The sequence below is a fragment of the Mirounga leonina genome, unplaced genomic scaffold (assembly GCF_011800145.1).
Source record: "Mirounga leonina isolate KUSES-001 unplaced genomic scaffold, KU_Mleo_1.0 Mir_126, whole genome shotgun sequence".
Lineage (NCBI taxonomy): Eukaryota > Metazoa > Chordata > Mammalia > Carnivora > Phocidae > Mirounga > Mirounga leonina.
In genome coordinates this window covers 9,176,417-9,201,250 of record NW_023270314.1, presented here as the reverse complement: position 1 = coordinate 9,201,250, position 24,834 = coordinate 9,176,417, and the positions used below count along the sequence as shown (strand labels likewise).

The following is a 24,834-nucleotide window of genomic DNA, read 5'->3' as shown; positions in this document are numbered from 1 at the left end:
TAATAGAGCTTGTAGTAAAAAACTATTTAGCAGTAGTGTAATTTAATATTTAAAAAAATCTCATCAAACTCAGGGAATATTTTATTTCTCAATTTTGTTCAGTTATAGAATCTCGAGCTTGGAAAAGACCTAAAAAGTAATCTAGTCCAACTGCTCTTCGTTACCAAGGGACTTCTTCTGATTTCCTAAATACTGAATTGAAATTCAATTGCAATCGTCCTCAGTTGCCAGACTGTGAAATTGGTATTTCCTCATTTAGACATTATCAGAATATATGGTGGCCCTCTGTGCATAGCTATATACTGTGTGTGTGATTCATTAAGAATATTAATTGCAGAAAAAGGCACTAGATGGTATATTCCTTTCAACCCTGAGAATCAGTGATTTAAACTGCTAGCTTTTCTAATATATTTACTTACTATATAAGGCAAAAAGAGAGTACACAGTATGATTCTTCTGCGTAAATGTTTGGTTTATGAATTTCTCATTAACCCAGGGGTATTTAATCTTCTACATCTAATAAATTCCTACCCATTAATTACTTAATGCCAAAGACACCCTTGATTTTTACTTAATGATTAGTACTTTCTAATTGCAACCCTTTTGTTGAATTCTTGCAGAACTTTCCCCCAGTATTATTGGTTGTCTACCTTATCATGACCTTAAGGACAAAAAAGGTTATATCTTTTTTTTTTATTATTATTTTTTAAATTTTATTTTATTATGTTATGTTAATCACCATACATTACATCATTAGTTTTGGATGTAGTGTTCCATGATTCATTGTTTGCGTATAACACCCAGTGCTCCATTCAATACGTGCCCTCTTTAATACCCATCACCAGGCTAACCCATCCCCCACCTCATCCCCTCTAGAACCCTCAGTTTGTTTCTCAGAGTCCGTAGAAAAAAGGTTATATCTTAAAAAAAAAATCCTACCTTGTACCTAATATAGTGGAAAGCTCACACGCAGCAGATGTCTGTCAGTGGTGGAACTGGAGTTCTCAGATACTTGAAAGTTAAAAAAAACACTTTCTACTCATATATGGAATCCTGTAGGTAACTTTTAAACAACTCAAGAAAGAAATATCAAGCTCAGTGGACATTTCAATTAATAAGATGGAAAGATGAGATTCAAAAACGTTATGGAAGACAAAAGCATGTGAAGAGCAAATTGTAAATGGGTACATTTTAACTAAAAGGTACTGACATTTCATTAAACAAAACTATATTACTATCGATAGAAAATCATAAGGAAAAATATTACCATGTACTGGCATTTTTGGAAAGAAGAACCTTTATTACCAATAGTCGAATTAAAACATTGTTTATAAGTTATGGCTAAAGATTATTTTACTGTTCTTGAAATATAGTTAATTGTTACTCAGATGCAGAAAATGTGATTTCTAGACCCGGCTTTGTACTAATTGCCAGTGTAACTTTGGACAAATCACTTAACCCTACTGGAATTCCCTTTTCATTTTAGAAATTTATGAGAGCTGGACAGTTTGTTTCTAAGACTGCTTCCAACTTTAATCTTATATTTGTCTGAAGATTTGTAGTTAAAACTTCTTTCCCATACATTATATCATTTTATCATCTCGACGGCTTTGGAAGGAAAGCATAGAAAGCATTATTATTTTCCTTTTACTAATGAAAAAATAGGCTCAAGCTGTTACCCAAGCCTGGTAGGTAGCAACCCAGTACTGTTTCTAAGATAACTCCCCAAAATTCTGTTTCTGAGAGTACATATACAGTTAATCTTTTAAAATGTCTTTAACTTTCAAAAAAGTAGACTCTCAAGGATAAATGTAAGCTTCATAATGTTAAAAAGGTATAAACATTTACATCTGATGGTTTGAGCCAGGGATAGCCAATAAGATTCAATGCACATGTCAACTCCTATTGATTGCTAGTAGCTGCCTGAAGTGTTATGCTGAGAATAATTTTGAGGCCAAGTTTGGGCTCAGTGGGAAAGTGTGCCATGTTAGATTAACGAGGAACATTGTGGATGTTGGAGAGGGGAGTGGTGGCAGAACTACTTATGGGGGAAAAGGTCTTTTAAAGAAATGACTTCAGTACTTAGTAATGTTTTATGGAGGGTCTGATATTGACTTGCCTTATATTGAGTTTTGTAACTAGTATTATCAGAAAAGTTTAATTGATTTGTATCATGCACGTTTTCATAAATAATGGTTTCTTTTTCAAGTTAAAAGAGTGTCCTTAAAGTTAGTTTGAGTATTTCTATTTGTAACCATACCTGTGAAAGAATGTAGAGGTTGCTTCTAGTTAGTTTTAATGAAATGCAACTTTGCAGCTTGATCTGAAAAGTTGAGGGCATTAAATGTACTTTATATAGATATATACACATATATGCACATCAACATGTTTGTTATATAGATATTTATTATATAAGTTTGCATGTATTATATTTGGTATATATATTTGGTATTATATATGGTATTAATATATATAATTTGGTGTTATATATGGTATTAACATAATAATACCAAAGTTATAGTTTATGTAATAAATACATATTATGAGTTGTAAAAATGAATAGTCTCTGGATTATTCGATATAAATATGTGTTAAACCACTCTAAGAAAGGTTGAACACATTGTGAATCAGTGGCTGTAATTTATTAACTGCCTGATGGTTGCTCTTCATCTTTCACAGTGATACATGCTTTATATCCTCTTTACCTACTAAGCTTTACAGTACTTTTTAAAAGTTAGGCTTGATTATTTCCTTTCAAGCAATGAAAACCTAAACCTTAGAGAAATTTAGTAATCCTCCAAGGTGATATGGCTGAGAATGTTGTAAAGCCAGAATTTAGGCCAACTTTTGTCAGGTTTCAAAGTCTGTAACAAAATCAGATCATGCCTAGCTGAAATTTGAAGGTTCAGATATTTCCCACTGGTGGTCTATATTCTATATATATCTGAGGACAACTTTTGGATTTTAGTTTCACTGTCTTAACTTGTACACCATTAGAGGAGAAAATGGGGGCATACCAAAAAGGAGAACTGTTACTCTCCAGTATTTGCCAATGGGATGCCAATGAGTTGTTTTTCTGTAAAGTGTAATGTTTTGTCTAATAAGCACTGGTCTGGGTTTAGAGGATTTACTTTAAATTGAGATAAAAAATGTCCCTGAATAATTTTTATCATAGGGGAAATATATATGAATTATACTTTCATGCTATTCATGCACTTAAGTTCGGTTCAGAAAAAAGTACCTTGTGATTTGGCAAAATACATTATTTTATCAGCAGAAGCATGTAAAAAGGTCATAACTTAACTGAAGCCATAAATGTAATTGAGAATGTCATTTTCTTTTTTCCAGATTCCTTGGTGTCACTCAGTTTTCGCCTACACATGCCAGAAAGGCATTTCCTTGTTTTGATGAGCCAATCTACAAGGCTACTTTCAAAATTAGCATCAAGCATCAAGCAACCTATTTATCTTTATCCAATATGCCAGTGGAAACTTCCGTGTTTGAGGAAGATGGATGGGTTACGGATCACTTTTCACAGACCCCTCTCATGTCTACATATTATTTAGCCTGGGCAATCTGCAACTTCACATACAGAGAAACTACCACCAAGAGTGGGGTTGCAGTAAGTATTTTAAACTTAAATATGTTTTTAGATAATGTACACACTGTATAGTAATCTGATATCTGGATTAACACTGAATCATTTTTGTCCTCTTCAGGTCTTATATAGCTAAATTCTTTTGTTAACCCTTGGGGGCGGGAAATTATCTTCCTGGTTTCTAGAGTCAAAGAGGACTGTCTTTTCCATACCCAGCCCTCTTGTCCCTTTCGCCACCTCCCCCACCCCCACCCCCACCATCCCTGTCCCTCTTCATCTTCTGAGTATTTCTGAAACAACTGTTGTCTGCTTTTGGAAATTGCTTTTTATTTATATGACTGGGAAAGCTGCTGCTTTTTATTGTGAAATATTTCAAATATCCAGAAAATGTAAAGAATAATATAATAAACTTCACAGGCCTACTAGCCAGCTCTAGAGAATCTAAACGTTTTATCATCTTTGCTCTAGTCTAATTTAGTTTTTGAGAAAGTAAAACATATTGGATAGAGTTGAAGCCTTCTGTGTGCACCTGCCTGATCTCATTGCCTTGCCTCCTCTTTTAGAGATAACTACTGTCCTGAGTTTGATGTTTGCTATTTCTATGCATATTATCACACAATTACCAAGCATGTGTATATATATATTTCTACAATAGATGCCATGCTTTAAAATTTCATATAAGTGGTTTATATTATAGATATCATTCTGTAAGTTATTTTTATTTCATTTTAATTTTTGATTAAAATTACGTTTTTGTGGTTTATCTGAATAGAATGGGTTGAGTGAAGATATCAAAATCTGTCATCCTCCTATAGATAAACATTTTAATTTTTCTGATTAACAACAATGCTCAGTGAACATTTTTGTCCATGAGTTCTTCTGCCAATGTGCTAGGATTTCTGTAGGGTTGTAAAGCTTCTTTTAGCCCATAACACCCAAGTGTATAGAAATACAGTCTTAGGGGAGCATGACATATGGGAAGCCTAGAGAAGACATGCTCTGCATTTAATTTATAATAAGAGTCAATTGGACTTTCTGTGATAACTGTCATTTGTGACAGCAAGGTTCTAAGCATTTTTTGCATGCTGTTGGATTGTACTAGTCAGGCTAGGTCAGGCCATGCTGAGTTAACAACTTCCTCCTCATTTCAATGGCTCACACAGTAAATATGCATCTATTTTAGTTTTTATGTTGCCCCTAAAGCAAGGTATTATGATTCTGGTTTTCCAGATGAATAAAGTAAGTTGAGGTTTAAAGACCCAGAGTCAAAAAGTAAACAAGTGGTAGAGCTGCAAGACAAACTTTTGTTGGTCTGATCCCAAATTTTGGGCTTTCCTGCCATGTGCCCTGGGAACTCTGTTTCGTCTTTTCAGCTGTATGTCTGTAAAAGAATTCAAGTAATGATTCTCCCTATCCGGTGGCCATTGTATTCGAACGCAACAAAAGGAATTAATAGAAACCTATATTCTTGTTCTGTAGAAAGTTCATAGGTCTATAACAGCCTAAATTTTGAAAAATAGGTTTGGATAAATAAATTTTTCTCAGTGTTACTTTCAATTTAAATCACTGTGGAACCTATTTAAAAAGTAAAATCTGCCTCCATAAAAAATTAATGCCATTATTTGAAGAGCTGTGTATAGTGAATTAATCTACATAATCATTAAAATTAGGTTCTAAATGCTGGCTTTAGAGGGCCAGAAGACATTTTGCTCTTCTGGACTTGTACTCGTTTGATATGTTGAGTTCCTCTGGTGTTTGTTGATGTCTCCTATGGATACTTGAAGGCTGTACATGTTGGACGACACACAGAAAAGGAACACCAAGACATCTCATTTACTTTGACATCTTCAAAAGTTGATGGCCGGCTTGCTGTGCGTAAGCTTGCAGCATAGGGCACACTGGCACTGTTTTTTCTAGTATGTTTTCTTTAAAGCATCTTAAAAGTGTTCTCAGCCCTACACAATTAAGCTTGTTGCTAAGTGACCCATATTTAAAACCAGACACACTCTAATTATTTAGATGTGACTTTTATTAGAGTTAAGAATCCAAGTAATTAGTAAACATTTTAAAATTCCTGCTTAATAATTTTTATGTAGAAAAGATAAAACATGCTACCAGAGAACATTGAAAGGTCAACTGAAATAAAATTTTAGATTGTATAATCTAAAAATGCTAAGGATAATAAAAAGGAAAACAAAATTGCCACTGGGAGCCCTTATTTATCAACTGTGGAAATACACTTTAAAACCTGGCTCTTTTTTTTGGTGACCCCTTGGATATCCAATCTATTTTTATTTTCATTGCATTTCCTCTTTATTACTGGGGAGGAAGACATGGGAATCACATTTCTGAACTCTTAGCAGCTGAAGGGAGTGGAAGTTTAGCTTTAGGATCTTGGGGTGGGACAGTCATGTGAAATCCAGGTGGTCATTTTGGATCAGAAGCTGATGCAGTTTTCTTTGAGATATGAGAGTGTAACTAGAGTAGCATCTTAATAATTTACAGCTGAATTGTAACAGTGCCTCAAGTGTGTGTATTTGAAGCATCATCATTTACTTCTCAAGTTTTCTACACTTTGCAAGGCACTATGCTAAGTAATTAGAAAGGTAAAAAACTTTAAGATCCTTCTAGTAGAGTGATTGCATGTGCATCTTTCCAATGAATCCAAGCTGGTAGACATATTTTGTTTACCCATCCCTAAAAGGCTTAATGTTTTTGTAATTAATGGTCGATATTTAGAAATTGAGAGATTGCACATAAAATTATTTATTTCTGGCTTCTCTTGAAAAATGGGAAGATCTTGGGTTCACATTCCCACTTGGCAATAATTGTTCACTCATTTATTCCTTCAGCAAATACTTACTGATTGAGCGTCAGGTGTTGTTCTGGGCTCTGGTGATATAGCAAGAAACAAAGCAACAAGGTTTCTATTCTCAGGGAACTTACATTCTAATGAGGAGAGAGTGACAATAAACAAATGAATGTATATCAGGTGGTGATATTTGCTATGAAGAAAATCAGTGGCTGTAGCTGGATGGTGACTAACCCATTTATATGAAGCATTTGCTTCCTAGTGTAACCTAATTCAGACCACTTTTTTCTTCTGCATCATGTCCACTTCACTGTTGTATATTACCTGCTTTCTTTCTGTAAGTGTTTGGATTTTCAACCCTTGTCTAGGGACATAATTCAAGAGGGTAGCCAAGGAATATGCATCAGAAAAGCAATGAATTCACTAATTGTGTCTTAGTGATACTGGCATTCACTAATTGTGAAATGAAAGTTGTAGAAAATCAAGACCGTTTAGAAGAGGGAGAAATTGCTAAGGCTGGAGTCTAATGATGTGCTTCATGGTGGAGATGGGACTTAATATGACAGTGAATGATGGTTTGGTCTTAGAAAAGCAGATGATGTGTGCATATAATCCTTGGTGGGAAATGTTACTAAGAAAAGACAAAGAGTTGGGATATCTACAGGATATCTATGGGATAGTGTATGGTTATTATGATCATAAACATCATCACTTCTGCTGCATTCCAGTGGTTACAAGTAAGTCACTAAGGATGGTTCTGATTTGCTGGAGGAGGGCATATATCCCACCTCTTGATAGGGAGTGTCAGAGAATTTGTGGACAAGTTTTCAAATCAGTACATCTCTCTCGGGCCACAAATTATTTACATTCATCTCATGTACAAAATATACTCACCAGTAGGTCTCACTGCATTATAACATCAGGTTGAAGTCTGAGATCCAGGATCTCACCATCAAATTTAGGTCTCAGTGTAGATGAGACTATTTGGGTTTCGTTTCTTGAACATGGTTTCTCTTGCTCTGAAGACCTGTTATCTATCTTCTCTCCCCCAATAGACAATGGCGAGATGAGAATATGATTCTTTCTTTTTTTTTTTTTTAAAGATTTTATTTATTTGCGAGAGAGAGAATGAGAGACAGAGAGCATGAGAGGGAGGAGGGTCAGAGGGAGAAGCAGACTCCCTGCCGAGCAGGGAGCCCGATGTGGGACTCGATCCTGGGACTCCAGGATCATGACCTGAGCCGAAGGCAGTCGCTTAACCAACTGAGCCACCCAGGCCCCCGAGAATATGATTATTTCAATAGGATTTTCCATTCAAGAATGGAGAAAATGGGAGGACATAACAGTCACTGGCCCATAGCAGTTCTGAAATCCAACTGGGCACATGTTGACAATTTTAAAATTATGAGTTAGTGCTGTTCCCTGTGAGTTGTCCTTCCCGGCACTTGGCCCCATCATTTGGCCTCTTAGTTTTGCCTTTTAATGCATCTTATCTTTTGTAATTAAAAATTAGTTTGTGTCTGCAATTGAATAGCTTACTCAGCTTGCTTCCTATCAATAAAAAATCAGGGGTCCAAAGGCTTATTTATTTATTTATTTTTGTATTGGCTCTGTTGCTTTAAGTCAAAACAGGTATAATTTTTTTTTTAAAAGATCTTATTTATTTATTTAAGAGTGAGCAAGCGAGAGAGAACACGAGTGGGGTGAGAGGCAGAGGGAGAAGCTGACTCCCCACTGATCAGGGAACCCAACTTGGGACTTGATCCCGGGACTCCAGAATCATGACCTGAGCCAAAGGCAGACACTTAACCAACTGAGATGCTAACCCAGGTGCCCCCAGGTATAACTATTTTTTTAAAAAACTTGATCTTTTTGTGTATCAAGTTATATCCATTCCATTAGACAAAACTAAACCATGGGTCTCTTTAATATGAGCCTTTGTCTACTGTGAGGCTTTGTAAAATAATGCTCATAACACTCTTAGATGCTCTGTTACTGAACAGAGAAGTTTTATAAGGCACCACCTTAATGTCTTTAGGAAACCTCTTGTCTGTTTGAAAAGGTTTGAAGGGCATCATTTTAAAAGTGTCTGAAGTCTTAACAGTTCCTGAAGTTGAGTCCTTGGCTTCATCTTTAGATCATCTTTTCCTGATAGTGACCTATATTTTTCCTCCCTGAGTTCAGTTTCTTACTTTGAGAATCTCTTGCCTTCTGGAGAGGCTGGGAAGGAGAAGAATTTAATTTCAAGCTCAGTAAGTCCTATTCCAAATTTTGCTTGGAAACTGGACAGTTTGTTCTTAAACTCATCTCTCCTGTTTTGGATTTTTTATGGCCAGAGAGAAGGCGTTGGCATCACTTTCCGTATTCTACTTGAAAGTCTTCTGAGCTAGGAAATACAGTTTAATATTTGTATTTCTTATTTTCCATAGCATTACAGGCAGCAGGGTTGCCAGACTTGTTTCTACTACGTGACAGAGGACCCCTTTCCTTCAGCTTCCAATACCATGTACCTTAACATCCTTCATGCTGTCAGCAACAGCTTCCTTAAAGCCCATAAAGCTTCCGATACAGGATCCCCTCAAGGATTGTTTACTGTCACCCACAGTTCAATCCCCAAACCAAAGTCTTTTGCTATGGCAGTGCCCTACTCCCAGGTACTAAAATTGGTCCCAGTTGATCTTGCTAAATTAGAAACCACTTGGAAACTTAGCAATAAAGAAATAACCATTTCTTATGCTTATGGATTCTGTGCATCCTGGGAATGGGCAGTACAGAGCAGGGGAGGACTCTGCTCTACAGTGTCTTAGCTGGAAGGGTTACAGCAGGAGTGACTCAACAGCTGGGGGCCAGAATCATCTGGGGACATCTTTATTAAGTGTCTTTACTTGATGTTGGCTGTTTCTGGCCTCTTAGTTGGGGCTCTCAATGGAGTGTCTACCAGGGGTCTCTCCATGTGGCCTGAGCTACCTTGCAGCATGGTGGCCTAAAGTTGTCAAACTCATGACTGGTGCTTCAGGCCTCCAGAGGTGAGTGTACCAAGGGATTTACACTGCCTGTTTACTTCATTATAAATGGTTACATAGATTGTATTAGTCACCATCTTTTTTTCTCTCCCTTTCTTTTAGCAAGGAATTGCTAGCTCACCCAGCCTAATAAGTTAAACAGTATCACTTTTTTTTTTTTAAAGATTTTATTTATTTATTTGAGACAGAGAGAATGAGAGAGAGAGAGCACATGAGAGGGGGAGGATCAGAGGGAAAAGCAGACTCCCCGCCGAGCAGGGAGCCCGATGCGGGACTCGATCCCGGGACTCCAGGATCATGACCTGAGCCGAAGGCAGTCGCTTAACCAACTGAGCCACCCAGGCGCCCAACAGTATCACTTTTAATGCACTGTATTAGTAATGAACTTAGGTTGGCCCAGATTCTAGCAAAGGGAGTGTAGACCCCATTTTCAATGAGAATAGTGTCAAAGATTTTGCAGACTCATTTGAAACCATCACAGTTGCTACATATATTATAGGAGATTATATTAATAAAACCATAAGCACTGACATGTTGTTCTCACTCTGATGATGGCAATTAAATTGATAATATATTCAGAAATCCTAGAAGGGAGTAGGGATATATAAGTTTGACAGGTAGATGGAAACTAGATTGTGAAAGAGCTTGATGCCTGGCTAAGTTTTAAGATTTTGTTCAGTTAACAATAAGAGCCACTGAAAATTTAAAAGCTGGAGTCATGACATATATAATTTTTATAATCTGCCTGAGAAAAGCATGGAAAATATGTGGGGATGAGGAAAGTGGGGTTAGGGGCCCATTTACCTAAGAAACTCTGGACTAGAGTAGTTATAGTATAAATGGGTAGGGTAGTATAGATATAAAAGGCATTTTATTTTATTTTTTTTATTTTTAAAGATTTTACTTATTTGTCAGAGAGAGAGAGAGAAAGCACAAGCAGGGGGAGTGGCAGGCAGAGGGAAAACCAGTCTCGTTGCTGAGCAAGGAACCCCATGTGGGACTTGATCCCAGGACCCCAGGATCATGACCTGAGCTGAAAGGCAGACACTTAACTGACTGAGCCACCCAGGCATCCCTATAAAAGCCATTTTAAAGGAAGAATTGGTAGGACTTGGTGAGGGACAAAGATAGGAATTAAGTAAACATTGGGGAAGCAGAAGAGCAAGGAGTCAAGAATGTGATATAATAGAATGTTTCTGTCTTCCAGATTCACTATGCATTCTGAATTGGCTATCACAACCAATGAGGGTTTTCATTTTTGTTGGCCAGTCTCTTGGATGCACAGTCTATACTGCCTAAGTGAAAGGAAAATTTATTAGGAAGGTATTGGGATATCTCAAGGCATCGCAGGTCAGAGACAGACCTGGGGCATGGAGTCCTGTGAGAAACTTGAGAATCCTATGGCCAGTCCTCATCAGCACTTCTTCTGCTTTGCTTACTCACTGTGGGTAGACTTCTGTTCTTTGATTCACGTGGTGTAATATTGCCACTGAAAGTTCCCAAGTTTTGCATATTGCCATGGAGGACCCAAGAGGGAAAGTGAACTTTACAAACTCCCAAACTTATAGGGAATGTTATTGATTGCCCCTGTGTGGGTCATGTGATCATCTCTGGTCGCTGTGTCTAGACAGTACACATGTGGAGTCACATTGTAGGAACATGGCATCTTCTGCTTCACCTCATGGATGGGAGGGTGTGTTGCAAAGAAGATGAGTTTCTAAAGAAGGCATGCTGGGAAAAATCTACCGCAAATTTTTCCCAGAAAATTTTCCCGAAAAAGTACCACAAATGTGTTTTTTAGTTTTATTGTGTGGACTGACTACAACAGGAAGAATACACAAAATTTATAGTAGTGATGAATATTACAAATACTCACACCCAGGAAAATATATACACACATCCATGTGATACACATTTCTGATGCTAGAGTTTTAGTGATGATATTGTATATATACACTTAAAACATGGGATCATTCCATGTAGTTTCCTACTGAAAATAAAAGGTCTCATTTTAACAAGAGAAGTGCAAGTGTAGGTTAATATGATCTAAGCACATATTCCAGTTTGAAAAATTCATGTTACTAGTAGGAGATCTTTTGTCATTAAACATTCTGTTTAGATTGCTTTACAAATATAATAAGTGTCCATTGAGAAAGAAAAATAGTAACAAAAGAGTTGGATTACAGTCAATTTAGGAATATAAATATAGGCTTCCTGATGATCCCAACAAGAGACAGTCCTCCTCCTCTCTACTCCTAGAATGTTTTGTAAACTCATCTCTTATAGTCATTATCTCATTGTTCATAGCCCTTTCTTGCTGGCTCTTTGCTCCTCTAGACTGTGAATTCTTTGGAGGCAGGTGCCATATCTTACTCATCTTTGTAAGATTCAGGACCTAGAAAATGATAGGTACTCAGTGAAAGTCCATTGAACATCTAAATGAGTGAATTCCCTTCAGAGAAGTCACAAGACCAGGGGTTTTCCAAAACCTTTTGGTTAATATATGACATGAAGATTTGTGAAAAATAAGTCTAACTTATATTGAAATATAAATAGCAAATGTTACAATACAGATATCATTTGTTTTTAGGTCCTCTGTGGGAACATTGTAGGTGAAAAGTGTTGTTAAAGAGAGTTGAGTACTGAGAGGCAAAATTTTACTGCCAAACAGGGAACTGAATTCAGCACAGAGTCTAAGCTCTGGAGGATTTAGTATAGGGGAAGAGAAATGGGGTGGCTCTTAAATACTGAAGGACCAGGGATTGTCTCTGTCCTCTATCAGGAAAGCAAGTTTCTGAGTGTTGTTGATTGATAGCTGGGCTTGCCAGTGAGGTGAACCTAGGCTGGCTGTCCCATGGATGCCTGACTTGGGATTATAGCTCCCAGCTCACCTCTGCTGCATGAGAGTTATGCTTGAGCCAGGTTTGGGTCATCCAGTTGGGTCTGCAGTCTTGTCAGCAAGTTATGTGGCCAGGTCATGAGTTTATTGGAGCCACGGAGTTTGAGAACTTAAAAAGAAAAATCATTTAATTGATGAACTTCCTTAAATTTCATTAGTGTGGTAGGAACAGAGCTGATAAGTTTTGCTAAGAAGTGAGTGTAGAGTGAAGAAATGCATGCGGTGATTGTAGACTGTTTTTTAATAGTGCTAGTTATGGAAGGGATAAGAAAATACATCTATGCAGAGCCTACTGCAGGTGATTTTTAGATAAAAGAGAGCTGAATCTATCAGAAGAGAACCAAAAATTTCCCAGACAGTAGCCAATGACTACTTGGTGTTTAATGGCTTGTCTCTGTAGGGTAAATGGCCAAAACTGTTTTGTACCTTTCTGTTTAAAGAACCCAGGAACAGGAATAGAGAAAACAGATGTGGGGAGATTCAGCCTGGGCCACCAGTGAGGCACACCAGGCCAGTAGTCAAGAGGGTAACAGTAAAATGGTGATCATGAAAGCATTATTGAAATCATAGGCTATGGTGTCCAGAGAGGCAAAAAGGCAAGGGAACCCACAATGGGACTGATATTCATGGAAAATGGATTGGAACAGTTGAAGAATAGAAGTTATTATGAGAATAAAAAGTAGGAGTGGAATGATAAAGGGAGTAAGGTGGAAAGATGGTCTGGGATAGAGAGGGGGGTTTCAGATTTCAGGAGGGATTGAAGGAGTTTTAAGTCTGTTATTGCAAAGTTGGATGGATGAAGAGGATTGAAGATACAATCATGGAGGGAACAGAGAACTGTGGGGCCATTTTGGAACAAACATCAGAAACACCAAGGGGGAATCCTTGAGAATGTGGCAAGAAAACTATGCCAAGCTTCAAATTTTCTAAGTGTGAGTAACACCTAGATGCCTACATGTGGAAAAGGATTGGTGAAAGCCATGAGCTCCAAAAAAGAGAGTTTTTTAAAATGGAATTGGAGGAATAGTGATGTAAAATCACCATTGAGGAGCTAGGAAAGTGCTCATGTCTCTCTCTTGGTCTGAGAGTGGATGAGAATAGATCTAAATAAGGATAAGAATGTGGGCCGAAGCGGTGGGTATCTGTGGTGTGTGTAAGAATAAGAGCTGTTGATAATAAGGATTACTTACATAGAGGGTGGAATGGTAGACTGGAGGGACACGTTAACAGAAGAGAGAGTAAACTGAGTAGGCAGAATTTAGTTAATGGAGGAGCTTATAGAACTCTCTTGCCCCAAAGTTTCCATTGGGATGTTGGTGTAATGGAGTCTGCCTCAGCACATATCCATCCCCTGGTGGCTGGCCTGGGCTGATGGTGAATTCAGTGATGGATGATAATGGGTTTTGTTATACAATCCACAATTTATCAACTGTCCTGAGGTTTAAGAGTCTACGTATTGAAGAGGCTAATAGAAGCTACAGGAAAAGCTTGAAGGAAAAAAAACAAACTGACAAAACAGACTAATTTAGTCAGTGTAGAGTATTCATAGTTGTAGTATGTTTATTTTTGATAATGTGTGTGATGGATTGCATGGTACATAGTGAGGTCCACTTCTCTCTTTGGTAGAGGGGAGGGTGATTCGGCTGTGATCTTCCTTCCCCCAGACTTCTTGCTAGGATTTTCATAGCAGAGGCCACCACCAATTCAGTTGTCTTTCAGATATGGTGCCCAAATATCTAAGTAGTAGCATATAACCTGATAATATAAAAGAATGTTTTTTCTTTGCTACTTTCCCTCTAATTTCAGATTCATTACTGTTATTTTTTGATCTTCCCTCTTCTTTTCCCTTCTAGTTCTTTAGGACTTTTACTTTTTTTATTTTTATTTTTTTACAAAGAGGGATTCATTTTTTTAAAAATATTTATTTATTTATTTGAGAGGGAGAGTAAGCATGCATGGGTGGGGGGAGTTGCAGGGGGAGAGAGAGAGTGGAGAGAGGATCTCAAGCAGACTCCCCACTGAGTGTGGATCCTGACGCGAGGGCCTCCATTCCACAACCATAACATCATGACCTGAGCCAAAATCAAGAGTAAGAGGCTTAACCGGCTGAGCCACCTAGGTGCCTCTAGGACTTGTACTTAAAGGACTGTTTTGGCTAACCCTTTATAATCTAAGAGAGGTAGATAGAATACTGAGAAACAAACTGAGGGTTCTAGAGGGGAAGGGGGTGGGGGGATCGGTTAGCCTGGTGATGGGTATTAAAGAGGGCACGTATTGAATGGAGCACTGGGTGTTATATGCAAACAATGAATCATGGAACACTACATCCAAAACTAATGATGTAATGTATGGTGAATAAACATAAATAAAATAAAAAAATCACACAAAAAAACTAATGATGTAATGTATGGTGATTAACATAACATAATAAAATTTAAAAAATTAAAAAAAATATTGTGTAATGTTGAGGAGAGAAGTGGTAAGGGATGAGGTTAGAGATTTATGCAGGGGCCAGATCATGAAGGGGCCAGATCATGAAGGGATTTGTAAGTCATGTTAAGGGGTTTTGATTTTATCCTTTAAGCAGAGGGAACCATTAAAGGATTTGAGTTTGGGAGGGCTTCAGATCATATCAGGAGCTTTCTGTTGAAGCATGGGGATAATATAAAATGTCTTATCATTGTTGCTAAAAGACTCTCAGTTCCTTTTCCCATTATTTACCTGACCAGGGTCTGTTTTCCTGTTTGATTAAAGCTGCCATGCCAGTGTAGATCAACCTTCCTAAGGATCAAGGAGCAGGCAGTAATTGGATGTAGGACAAACAAGCACCATTGCTTATACTGTGGCTGACATGAAAAAGTAGCCAAATTTTTACATCTAGGCTCAGACATAAAACGTGCTGCCGTCTAGAGAAAAATCTCTGGGTAACCATGATCTAAAACAAATGGTGAAACAAAATCATAGTCTAAAGGTTGATGTAACTCTGATTCAAATGATTCTTATAGGACTTAAGATCAAATTTTGGAAAGACTAACTAGGGTCTTTGGTTGAGATATATTAATATTTCTAGAGATGGAACTTACAGGAAATAAAGAGAAATATTCTTTCCTAAAGAATCAAAGGAAGGACTGCAAGTCCTTTGTATTCAGCTGGATATATAAAAGTGAATATTCAGAGTGGAAGAAGGCATCAGAAGTGCTAATAGTACTGTCTGTCCTTAGCTACTGCCACCTACTTAATGTTTCTTGACTTCCTTTTCAGACCAGATGGCAGAAAGGAAATTCACTGGGTCTGTGAGATGCTGCTTTCTGATTAGGTTTGATTTGGGGAGGAATTGGTGAATGTCTAAAACCAATCATTACCCATATGTACTATTCACATGGCACTGAAAATGATTTATTTCTTGTTATATTTCTTAAAGATCACAGAAAAGCATTTCTTTATCCATTCACAAATATGTGTTGAGCAGCTGTGTTCAATAATGAACTATTGATACTTGGAAAATTATGGCATACTTAAGATAAAGAGAGAATAGACTGAGCAGAATTCATTAGAAGTTCAATTAGATATAAGACTTGGAGTGACAAGGAGGGGAAAAATTCTAACCTTTTCTGATTAACCTTAATTGGTAAGCTAATAGATACCCAATGTCATCTCTAGACTTAGCACTATGTTAAATACTACACATAAACCAAAGTGTAAGGTATAGATTTTGTTTCCAAAGGGTTTAGAAGCCAGTTGATGAGACAAGATAAACACGTGACCATACACTGGATGGTACCAGGCACTATTTTATAAAGGAAAGGTAAATTCAGTGGTATGCTAGATGTTGAAGAACAGAGAAAGAAATCAATGAGGGCATAGATTATTATTGAAAAGTATTGGGTCTTGAGGGACGAGTGGATATGGGTAGGTGGAAGGTAAATTAGAGAGCCTTCTTTGTGAGGTGAAGAGAGTGTCCAAGTTAAGAATGACCATAGGGTTTTCTTCAGAGTGAGAAGATTAATAAATCAGGTAGTTGGTTGCAAATATCTGAAAGCAACTCAGGAAAACTAAAGCAAAAGAGAAAATCAATGGTAGATTCTGGATAGCTCACAGAAATGAAGAATTAAATAATTAGGTCTTGAGAAGGATAGCTTTGAGGATCTAGATGGCATACCAATTCAGAATCTTCTCAGGGCACTATCTTGAGATTGCTTTAGCTGTAGTCCTCCAGTTCTCAGGAGAAAGAGCAATTTCTTTTGGCTGAATAGAGTGCCCACTGCTAGGGATGATGTAGATACTGGTATTCCTTCATCAACACACCTCTCAGGGCCAATGGAATCTGGGGAGTGGTAGTTTTTCAAAGGAAAAACAGTATGACATTATCAAGAAAGGAGAAAGTATATCCTGTTAGCAAAAACAGCAGATAAATAGAGATATACCTTATGGAGTACTGACTAGCTGCTGGGCACTGTTGTAAGTGTCATTTCATTTAATACTTCATTTAATGCTTTGAGGCAAGAATTATTATTCCCATTTTCTAGATGAAGAAAGTGAGGCACTGGGAGATGGATTACTGAACTTGCCCATGATGGCTCACAGTGGTAGAGCCAGCATTCAGACCCAGGCAGTTGAGCTCCCAAGCGTGTATTCAACCAGGCTGGATCCCAAGGAAGATACAAGGTGGCATTGTGGGAAGTGAAATTAAATAGATAAAGTGGGGTCAGAGAGACCAGTTTAGATTGGAAATGGAAAGAAATAAGGACCCCGAAAGGGTAAGGAAATGACATGATAAATATGAAGTTTAAGAACTATTCATCTTTGAAGACATGTGCCAAAAATTTTGGAGGGTGAGGAAGCTTGTAGTTTTGAAAGCGGACCCCCCCACCAAGGTCATGACTGAGCATGATGGATAATGAAGATTTAGACCTTGTAAAGGCAAATACAGTGACTATCCATATGTGTTTTTTACATGACAGTGAAACTTTTTTTCAACATAACTCTGTGAGGGGCGCCTGGGTGGCTCAGTTGGTTAAGCGTCTCCCTTCAGCTCAGGTTATGATCCCAGGGTAGGGCTCCATGCTCAGTGGGGAGTCTGCTTGTCCCTCTGCCCCTCCCCTGCTTGTGCTCTCTCTCTCTCTCTCAAATAAATAAATAAAATCTTTAAAAAATACCCCATAAGTCTATAAAATGCTGTGCTTCAGTTACCAAGTTAAAATTTTAAAGAATGCTGGTGTAACAAGGAAGAATTACCTTAGCCCAGAGTTTAACTGTTCTAGGCAGTTTTAGGTTTCACTGCCTCCACGAAGCCTTGCCCAGCTAGATTCCTTCCCTTTCTGAGCTGTAATTGCCCTTCAGTTGTAATTCTCTTTGGATCATTGTCCTAATGAATTCATTTTGTTGTTTTCCGCACATCTTTTCTCACTAGATCGCAAGCTCTGTGAGAAGAACTGTTGTCAGTGACAAACACACACATATGCTGTATTATACACATAATCACACACACAGGCGCATACACACACACACACACACATTCTGGGGCAGCTCAGAGAAGTGATGTGTATAACATATACTATATCCTCCATGGCATGTAGTGCAATTCCTTGCTCATAGCAGTCATTCAATAAATATTTGAAACATGGGTGATAGGAGATGCATTTGGAGGAAAAATCAAAAAGCCTTAATGAGTGTCTTGGTTTGGGTGACAGAGGAATAAATAAAAGTGAATCAGAGAACCTCAGAGTTTTAGGTTGCTTGACTGAGAGGAGGGCGCATCAGCCGCGTGGCCTGATTTCTGGTGGTTTTTCCCTGCTTTCTTTCCCTTACTCTTGTACCTTCTCTGACTCTTTCCCGTAGAGTTCTGGATTCAGGCTGAGGACTGTCCAGAGTGAGGCATTTCATTCTTTCTTCCCCTCCAACTTAACACTACACACTCTTGTCGTGCTAGTGAAAGAAAATGAAGAAATACGGAGTCCTTTTTTTTTTTTTTTTATTATGGCAAATTTATTATACATGTCTCTCTGATGAAATGTAAATCTCTTAAATGACAAGTCAGGCTGAAAGTTAGGTTATCTCCACACATGCCTGGAATTAATGCAGAAGTGTGTCTCAGCATTTCAGAAGGGGAAAAATAATCATTTGAAACAGGATCACTTTGTCTGAATGGGAGAGTGTTCTTATTTTTTTTTTTTCCTCCAGTAATTTGCTAGACGATAACTTCCATCAGAAGGGCCTCTGTGGAAATATAAGAGATGTTCCTAGTGGAGGCAATCCTTTTGCCTTCCCTTCCCTTCAGGAGAGGCAATGTGAACAGCAAGTGAGTAGAATAGTCCTGTGTAAAACAGTCATCTGGGAGTGAAGGGATTCTCTCATGTGATGTGTGTTTTCTGGGAGGCTGTAGAGGAGTCAAGTGCAGGCTGGAAAAAGAAGGGTGGTGGAAGGAGCATTGGTATTTGGCTCTCAGGGTTGGATTTTGGATTTCCCCCATTTACTAAGGCAGATTTCTTAACAGGAACTACAGTCTCTTCTATAGAAGGGGGTTAACAACATATGCCTTCTAATGCTTCTAATGAGAAGTGTAAAGAAATAACGGACATGCTGGACACATCAGAGTGCTGGACATAGAAGGACGCTCAGTGCATGGCCACCTCTATAGATGAGAGTACGTTTGCATCTCATTAGTGAGCAGACTGGGTGGGGTGCGGGAAGAAAGAGCACAGATGGTTAACATGGGAACCTTTGTGGGAACACCTTAGAAAAGATAGTCTGCAAAGGAGGATTATTTGGAGGGGATGACAAGAAGCCCTGCCATTTCATCTCAACACCCCAGCATAATGGCACCGTGAAAACTGCTGCAAAATTTGTAATGTTTATTTTTCCTGTGATGACCAGCATCGTGCAAGATGACTTATAATCTTATCTTTTTTTTTTTTTTAAAGATTTTATTTATTTATTTGACAGAGAGAGAGACACAGTGAGAGAGGGAACACAAGCAGGGGGAGTGGGAGAGGGAGAAGCAGGCTTCCCGAGGAGCAGGGAGCCCAATGTGGGGCTCGATCCCAGGGCCCTGGGATCATGTCCTGGGATTATGACCTGAGCCGAAGGCAGACGCTTAATCACTGAGCCACCCAGATGCCCCTAACCTTACTTTAGAGGAGGTGAGATGGATGTGAGGGATGTTTTTCTATGCTTCTGTTATTTGGGGGAAGACGGACTCTTCTTCTTTCTTTCTTTTTTTTTTTTTTAAGATTTTTATTTATTTATTTGAGAGAGAGAATGAGAGAGAGCACGTGAGAGGGGGGAGGGTCAGAGGGAGAAGCAGACTCCCTGCCAAGCAGGGAGCCCGACGCGGGACTCGATCCCGGGACTCCAGAATCATGACCTGAGCCGAAGGCAGTCGCTTAACCAACTGAGCCACCCAGGCGCCCCAAGACGGACTCTTCTTAGGTGTATGGAAGAATTGCTGGCAGGAAGAAATCAGGGAGAGAAAGGGCTTTGAAGACATGGAGAATTAAACCGGAATTAAACAAAGAAGTGTCTTGTCTATCATCCTATGTCCACATCTAAAAAATAAAATGATATTCTGTTAGTTATCAGGTTACAATTAAAAGTGGGGTGGAAAAAAATAAACGTGGGGTGGAGAGCAAGGGAGTATTAGGTTAAAAGATGGAAAGGAGGAGATTTCCTGCACTATTGAAGCATTGTAAAATTATTCATTCAATCATCAAATTAGTTATTTTATTTTTAAAAAGCATTATTTTATTAATCCTGCATTACGTGTCAGATACTGTTCTAAAAACTTTACATGGATTATCAAATTTAATCTTTATAACAATGTGATTAAGAAGTTTATGTCACAGTATTTTTTATAATCTACAGATGAGGGAATTAGAGGCTCAGAGAGATGGCATACCTGTCCATTGTACCACAGTATTAAATGCTGGAGCGGGGGCTCAAGCTCAGGAAGTCTGACTGCAAAGCCTGCGTTCCTCACTGCTCCACTGTCCTATCTCATGGATGGTTAAGATTGAAGTCTACCGGGCAGACACAGGAGTGTGTGCACAAGGAAGATGGCTTCTCTCTTCATGGAGCTTATTTTCTAGTTCGGTGTGAGATGCTTCTTAGAGAATGTGATTTTGGGTATTCTAACCACAGATCTATAGGGAAAGGAGTTCCTTTAACACCCTTTGAAACAGTTTTTCAATTTTGACACTGTTGATTTTGGACTGGATAGTTCTTTGTTTTGAGGGTCTGTCCTGTGCATTATGAGATGTCCAGCAGCATCCCTGGACTGTGCCTGCTAGATGCTGGTAGCACCTCCAGTTGTGATGACCAAAAATGTCTCCAGATGCTGTCAGATGTGCCCTGGCAAAATCACCCCTGATGGAGAATCATTGCTCTAAAAGAAGGACTTGGTGGTCGATGACCTTATATAAAAGGAATGAAGGTGACTCCATCTGGAAGTGTGTAGCCAACCTGGTGCATGTATTCAAGCGGTGACAGAGGACTCATCAAGATATCTATTGATTTCACTCACTGATATCCACTTACTTCTGCAGACAAATGTGCACACAAAGGCCATGGGAGGAAATCTAGAATACATCATTAGAGACTTTGAGGTTCTGCATGGGAGACAGAAGGATTAAGGGACAAAGGTTTTCATAATTAAAGAAAATAAGCTCATCATGTAGAAAGAACAAATGAGAAGGAACTTTTATACTGTGTTCTATAGTCAGGTATTGTTCGGCTGTTTTAGGATAACATGAATGTTCAGTTTGAAGAGTTTCCAATGTACTGTTGGATTGATGTTCATTTACTTTTCATATTCTAGATGTACGGTACTTCACGGAGGCTCTACCTGTGGTTCTTAAAGTACAGGGGCCTATCTGAATCACCTAGTGACTGTTTCTCAGATTCACGTTTCTGGGCACTACTCTAGACTTGCTGAACCTGAACCTTCAGACATAGGGTCCCAGCTTTCAGAGTATATTAAAATGCTCTGATGTCCATTCCTGAATGAAGATCATAGACTAAAGGTTTTCTTCCCATGCTCTCTATCTAGATGATCGTTGGTCATTCCATCACATGTAAAGCATTAAAAAAATGTTTTCATTGACCGTGACCTTCTTACATGCTACATACACCTAGGTGCAGAGGCTGTTGGGAAATATAGTCTATTCTATAAAGACATATGTTGAGATGGGAATGTGGGGTTCTAAAAGTAAAGAACAAAGGGATTGGACTTTGGTAGACAATTAGCAGTCCTTGTCACAGAACATTATCATTAAAACACAATAGCAGCATCGGCCACTTAGCGAACACTAAGCGTGTGCCAGGAGCAATGAAAAGTAACTGTGTGATGTTGCTGCTGTCATTGTCCCTATTTGTTTAGGTAAGGAAATGGAATCTCAAAGGGCTTAACAACTCGATCACTGTCACATAGTTGGTGGATGTTAGAGCTAAAATATTATTTTAGGTTCTGTCTAGTTCTACAAACACTTTCCATGAGACAATCTAATTATACTACCTCTCTTGCTTCCAGTGAACCTACCAGTTATAGTTTTTAGATTCTTCAGATTTAGATATAAAACATATTTGGTCCTTATTGGTAGTGGGGATGTCAATATTCCTTTACCCTTCAGCTTTTGTTGGAATTTTACTACTGGGTATTTTAAACTTAATGTCTACTTTGTTATTTTTATTCTAAATGGGGAAAGGAAATATCACCATGAGATAGGGTGGCTGCAGAGAGAGCCTGATTTTATTTAGTAAGTCTGGCACCATTTCCAGCATATAGTGCTCAATAATCAAGGGGATCATACATAAATATTAGGAAATGTTGGAGCTGCAGCGATCTTACCAGGGTATGATTTACAGAAAACTTTGTTTGGATTTATATAAAAATATGTACCTCTCTCTGCATGATAGCTAGTTCATGAATTAAATAGAAAAATACCTGGTTAAGCTTATTTATCATCTCAAGATGACACAAACAGCAGCTTCTTAGAGGTCTTAGAGCAGTCTGTCTAATGAAGAGGTTAATAATGAGCTCCTTATAGCTAGGTCTGTCCCTGAGATGGTTATTTGCCTCTAGAGTCTTTCCTTAAATTTCTTTGGACTCCCAGTATCACTGAGCTGGATTATATACGGACTGAACCAGCTAGATTATACACTAAGTGAACTGGTCTCTTTAAGGAGGTATTTCCTCTATAAGTAGTTGTATGGGGTTGTAGATGAGTAGAAATCAGTCTCACTATATCATGTGTCTGTCATCTCATTCTGTGGTTGTATGAATATTCTGAGAGAGAGAAAGAGAGCGAGAGATCGAGATTGATTTTTTTATTAGAATAATCCACCAAAAAAAGAGAGACCCTAATAAAATTTTAAAAACAATAAAAGCCCTTAATTCTGTGAGATAGTCTCATTATATCACTGAATGGTTTTTCTTATATTTTTTATTCAAGAGTACCTAAGCTCCCAAATGACAACGGAACAATTCTGACAAAGTTTTAAAGGTAACATGTGACATTCTCATTAGAAAATAATAAATTATTCCACAAATGAGGTTAAGTCATTTTTTAACAATTTATCTGTTCTAAATCCCATTTAAAGACTTCAGGCTCAATCATCATGGATAATTACTGAGAAAGATGTTGGAACATTGTTGGTGCTTGTGGTATGACTTTTGCAAATGCAATTATAGAGGCATAAATTGCCGTTAATGACAAGCCAAACAATTAATCACCAAACGGTGATGAAGCATCCAGGAGGATATTGGCTACAGAATCATTTGCCTCGTCAGTCATAGGTCCTAATATTTTCAGTAGGATAGCTTCTAACTATATGAGGATAGTTGTATCAGGATGTATCTGCAACTAGAGAAGGAATTTCTTTCTGGTTTAATATATGGGAGCAATCCCAATCTAGGCAAAAAACCTCAGTAGTGATGAGATTTTTATTGTTGAAGATACAGGCTCTGTCTAAATGAGTAGGTGCAATCTAACAAAAGTAGATCATTTTCTCCAGTAATTTTACTGGTTCTGCTGATTCTGTGCCTTAAACTTCTTTCTTTTCCTCGAACATAGGTCTTTTACCCCTCCTCATGCTCCAAATCTTGGCAGACACTCCTGGATTTCTGCCTTGGTGATTTACCTTCCTTTGCCTTGGCTATTATTACTTCTTAGCCCCTGTGGATGTGCAGCTCAGTCATACAAACAAGTCCATCTTCCGAGGTTACTCCCAGTGAGAGATGCTGCTCCTAAGACAGATTTTGTGCAGCTTGGGTTCTTCTGTCAATCCTCCTCTCCCCTTCCACTTGCCTCATGAGACCTTGTTCTGTTGGTGGATATCCAATTGAAACTCTTGGTTTTCTCCAAAAAAAGTATGAGATTAGATGATAATCTAATATTTTGTAGGACAAAGTAGAATTTATTCACATCTATTTCTTTCTTTCTTTTTTTTTTTTTTTTTGAGGGAGAGGGGGACAGAGAGGGAGAAGAAGGTTCCCCACTGAGCAGAGAGCCTGATGCAGGGCTCAATCCCAGGATCCTGGGATCATGGTCTGAGCCAAAGGCAGACGTTTAACCAGCTGAGCCACCCAGGTGCCCCTATTCACATCTATTTCTTATGAATATTTCTCATGTCTATAGTTTTCACTGAAAACAAACTGGAGGACAATATTTATTAATTCCTTCTTTAGTTTTTGATTCTATGTAAGAAAGTAAGGATGGACTAAGCATAATATTTCTGTAAATCACAGCCTAGTAAATGCTGGGCTTTTTGAAAATCTTCATAATACTAACATTGTTAAATCTGGGAGGGTAAGAAGCTTTTTATGATACGTATAATTCTAGTACTCAATCACGTAAAGCAGACTTTTGCCCTAATTTCTCATTTGTTTTAAATTTACATTAAACACTTGGCAACAGTATTAGATGTAGTAGATGTACATATTTCAGCTGTAGCCAACAAGATACACCTTCTTCTCTGTATAGATGTCATGATTTCATTCAGTCATCCAATAGTGTTCACTCAACAAATATTTACTGGAATTTTCACTTATTCCGGCACTGTTCTGGGTACAGGAGGGACCCCACAGTGAATAAAATGGACAAAGCTTCACAGAGCTCACATTCTATTTCAGTGGGGGAGAGATTGACAAGAAAATAAAATTCATAATATATGAAATGGTGATATGTGCTAAGGAGAAAGAGCAGGGAGAGAGTGACTTAATATAAAAGGGGATGCTTATGAAAGACCTCTGTGAACATGGATGTTTGAGTCAAGACTTACTTGCACTGAAGGAGTGAGCATTGGGATACCTAGGGAAAGAACATTCTAGGTGGATGGAACAGGCAGGGCTGAGCCATTGAGGTGGGGAATGTCTGGAGTGTTCCAGGTGTTTCAAGCAGAGCATTGAGGTGAAAAGGAGAATGGGAGATGATGAGGTCAGATGTGTGTGAGTGTACGTGTGTGTGTGCATGTGCGTGCATGTAGGTAGTATCTTATAGGTGATCACGTG

At 38.3% G+C, this 24,834-nt stretch overlaps 1 protein-coding gene across 1 annotated transcript in view; it reads left to right on the top strand.

Moving 5' to 3' along the window:
• Positions 1 to 24,834, top strand: part of TRHDE (thyrotropin releasing hormone degrading enzyme) — a 363,215-nt gene that overhangs the window by 9,302 nt on the left and 329,079 nt on the right. The window contains exon 2 of the mRNA XM_035002118.1: positions 3,349 to 3,622. Within this exon, the coding sequence (XP_034858009.1) occupies positions 3,349 to 3,622 (274 nt within the window). The remainder of the gene's footprint in view (positions 1 to 3,348; positions 3,623 to 24,834) is intronic.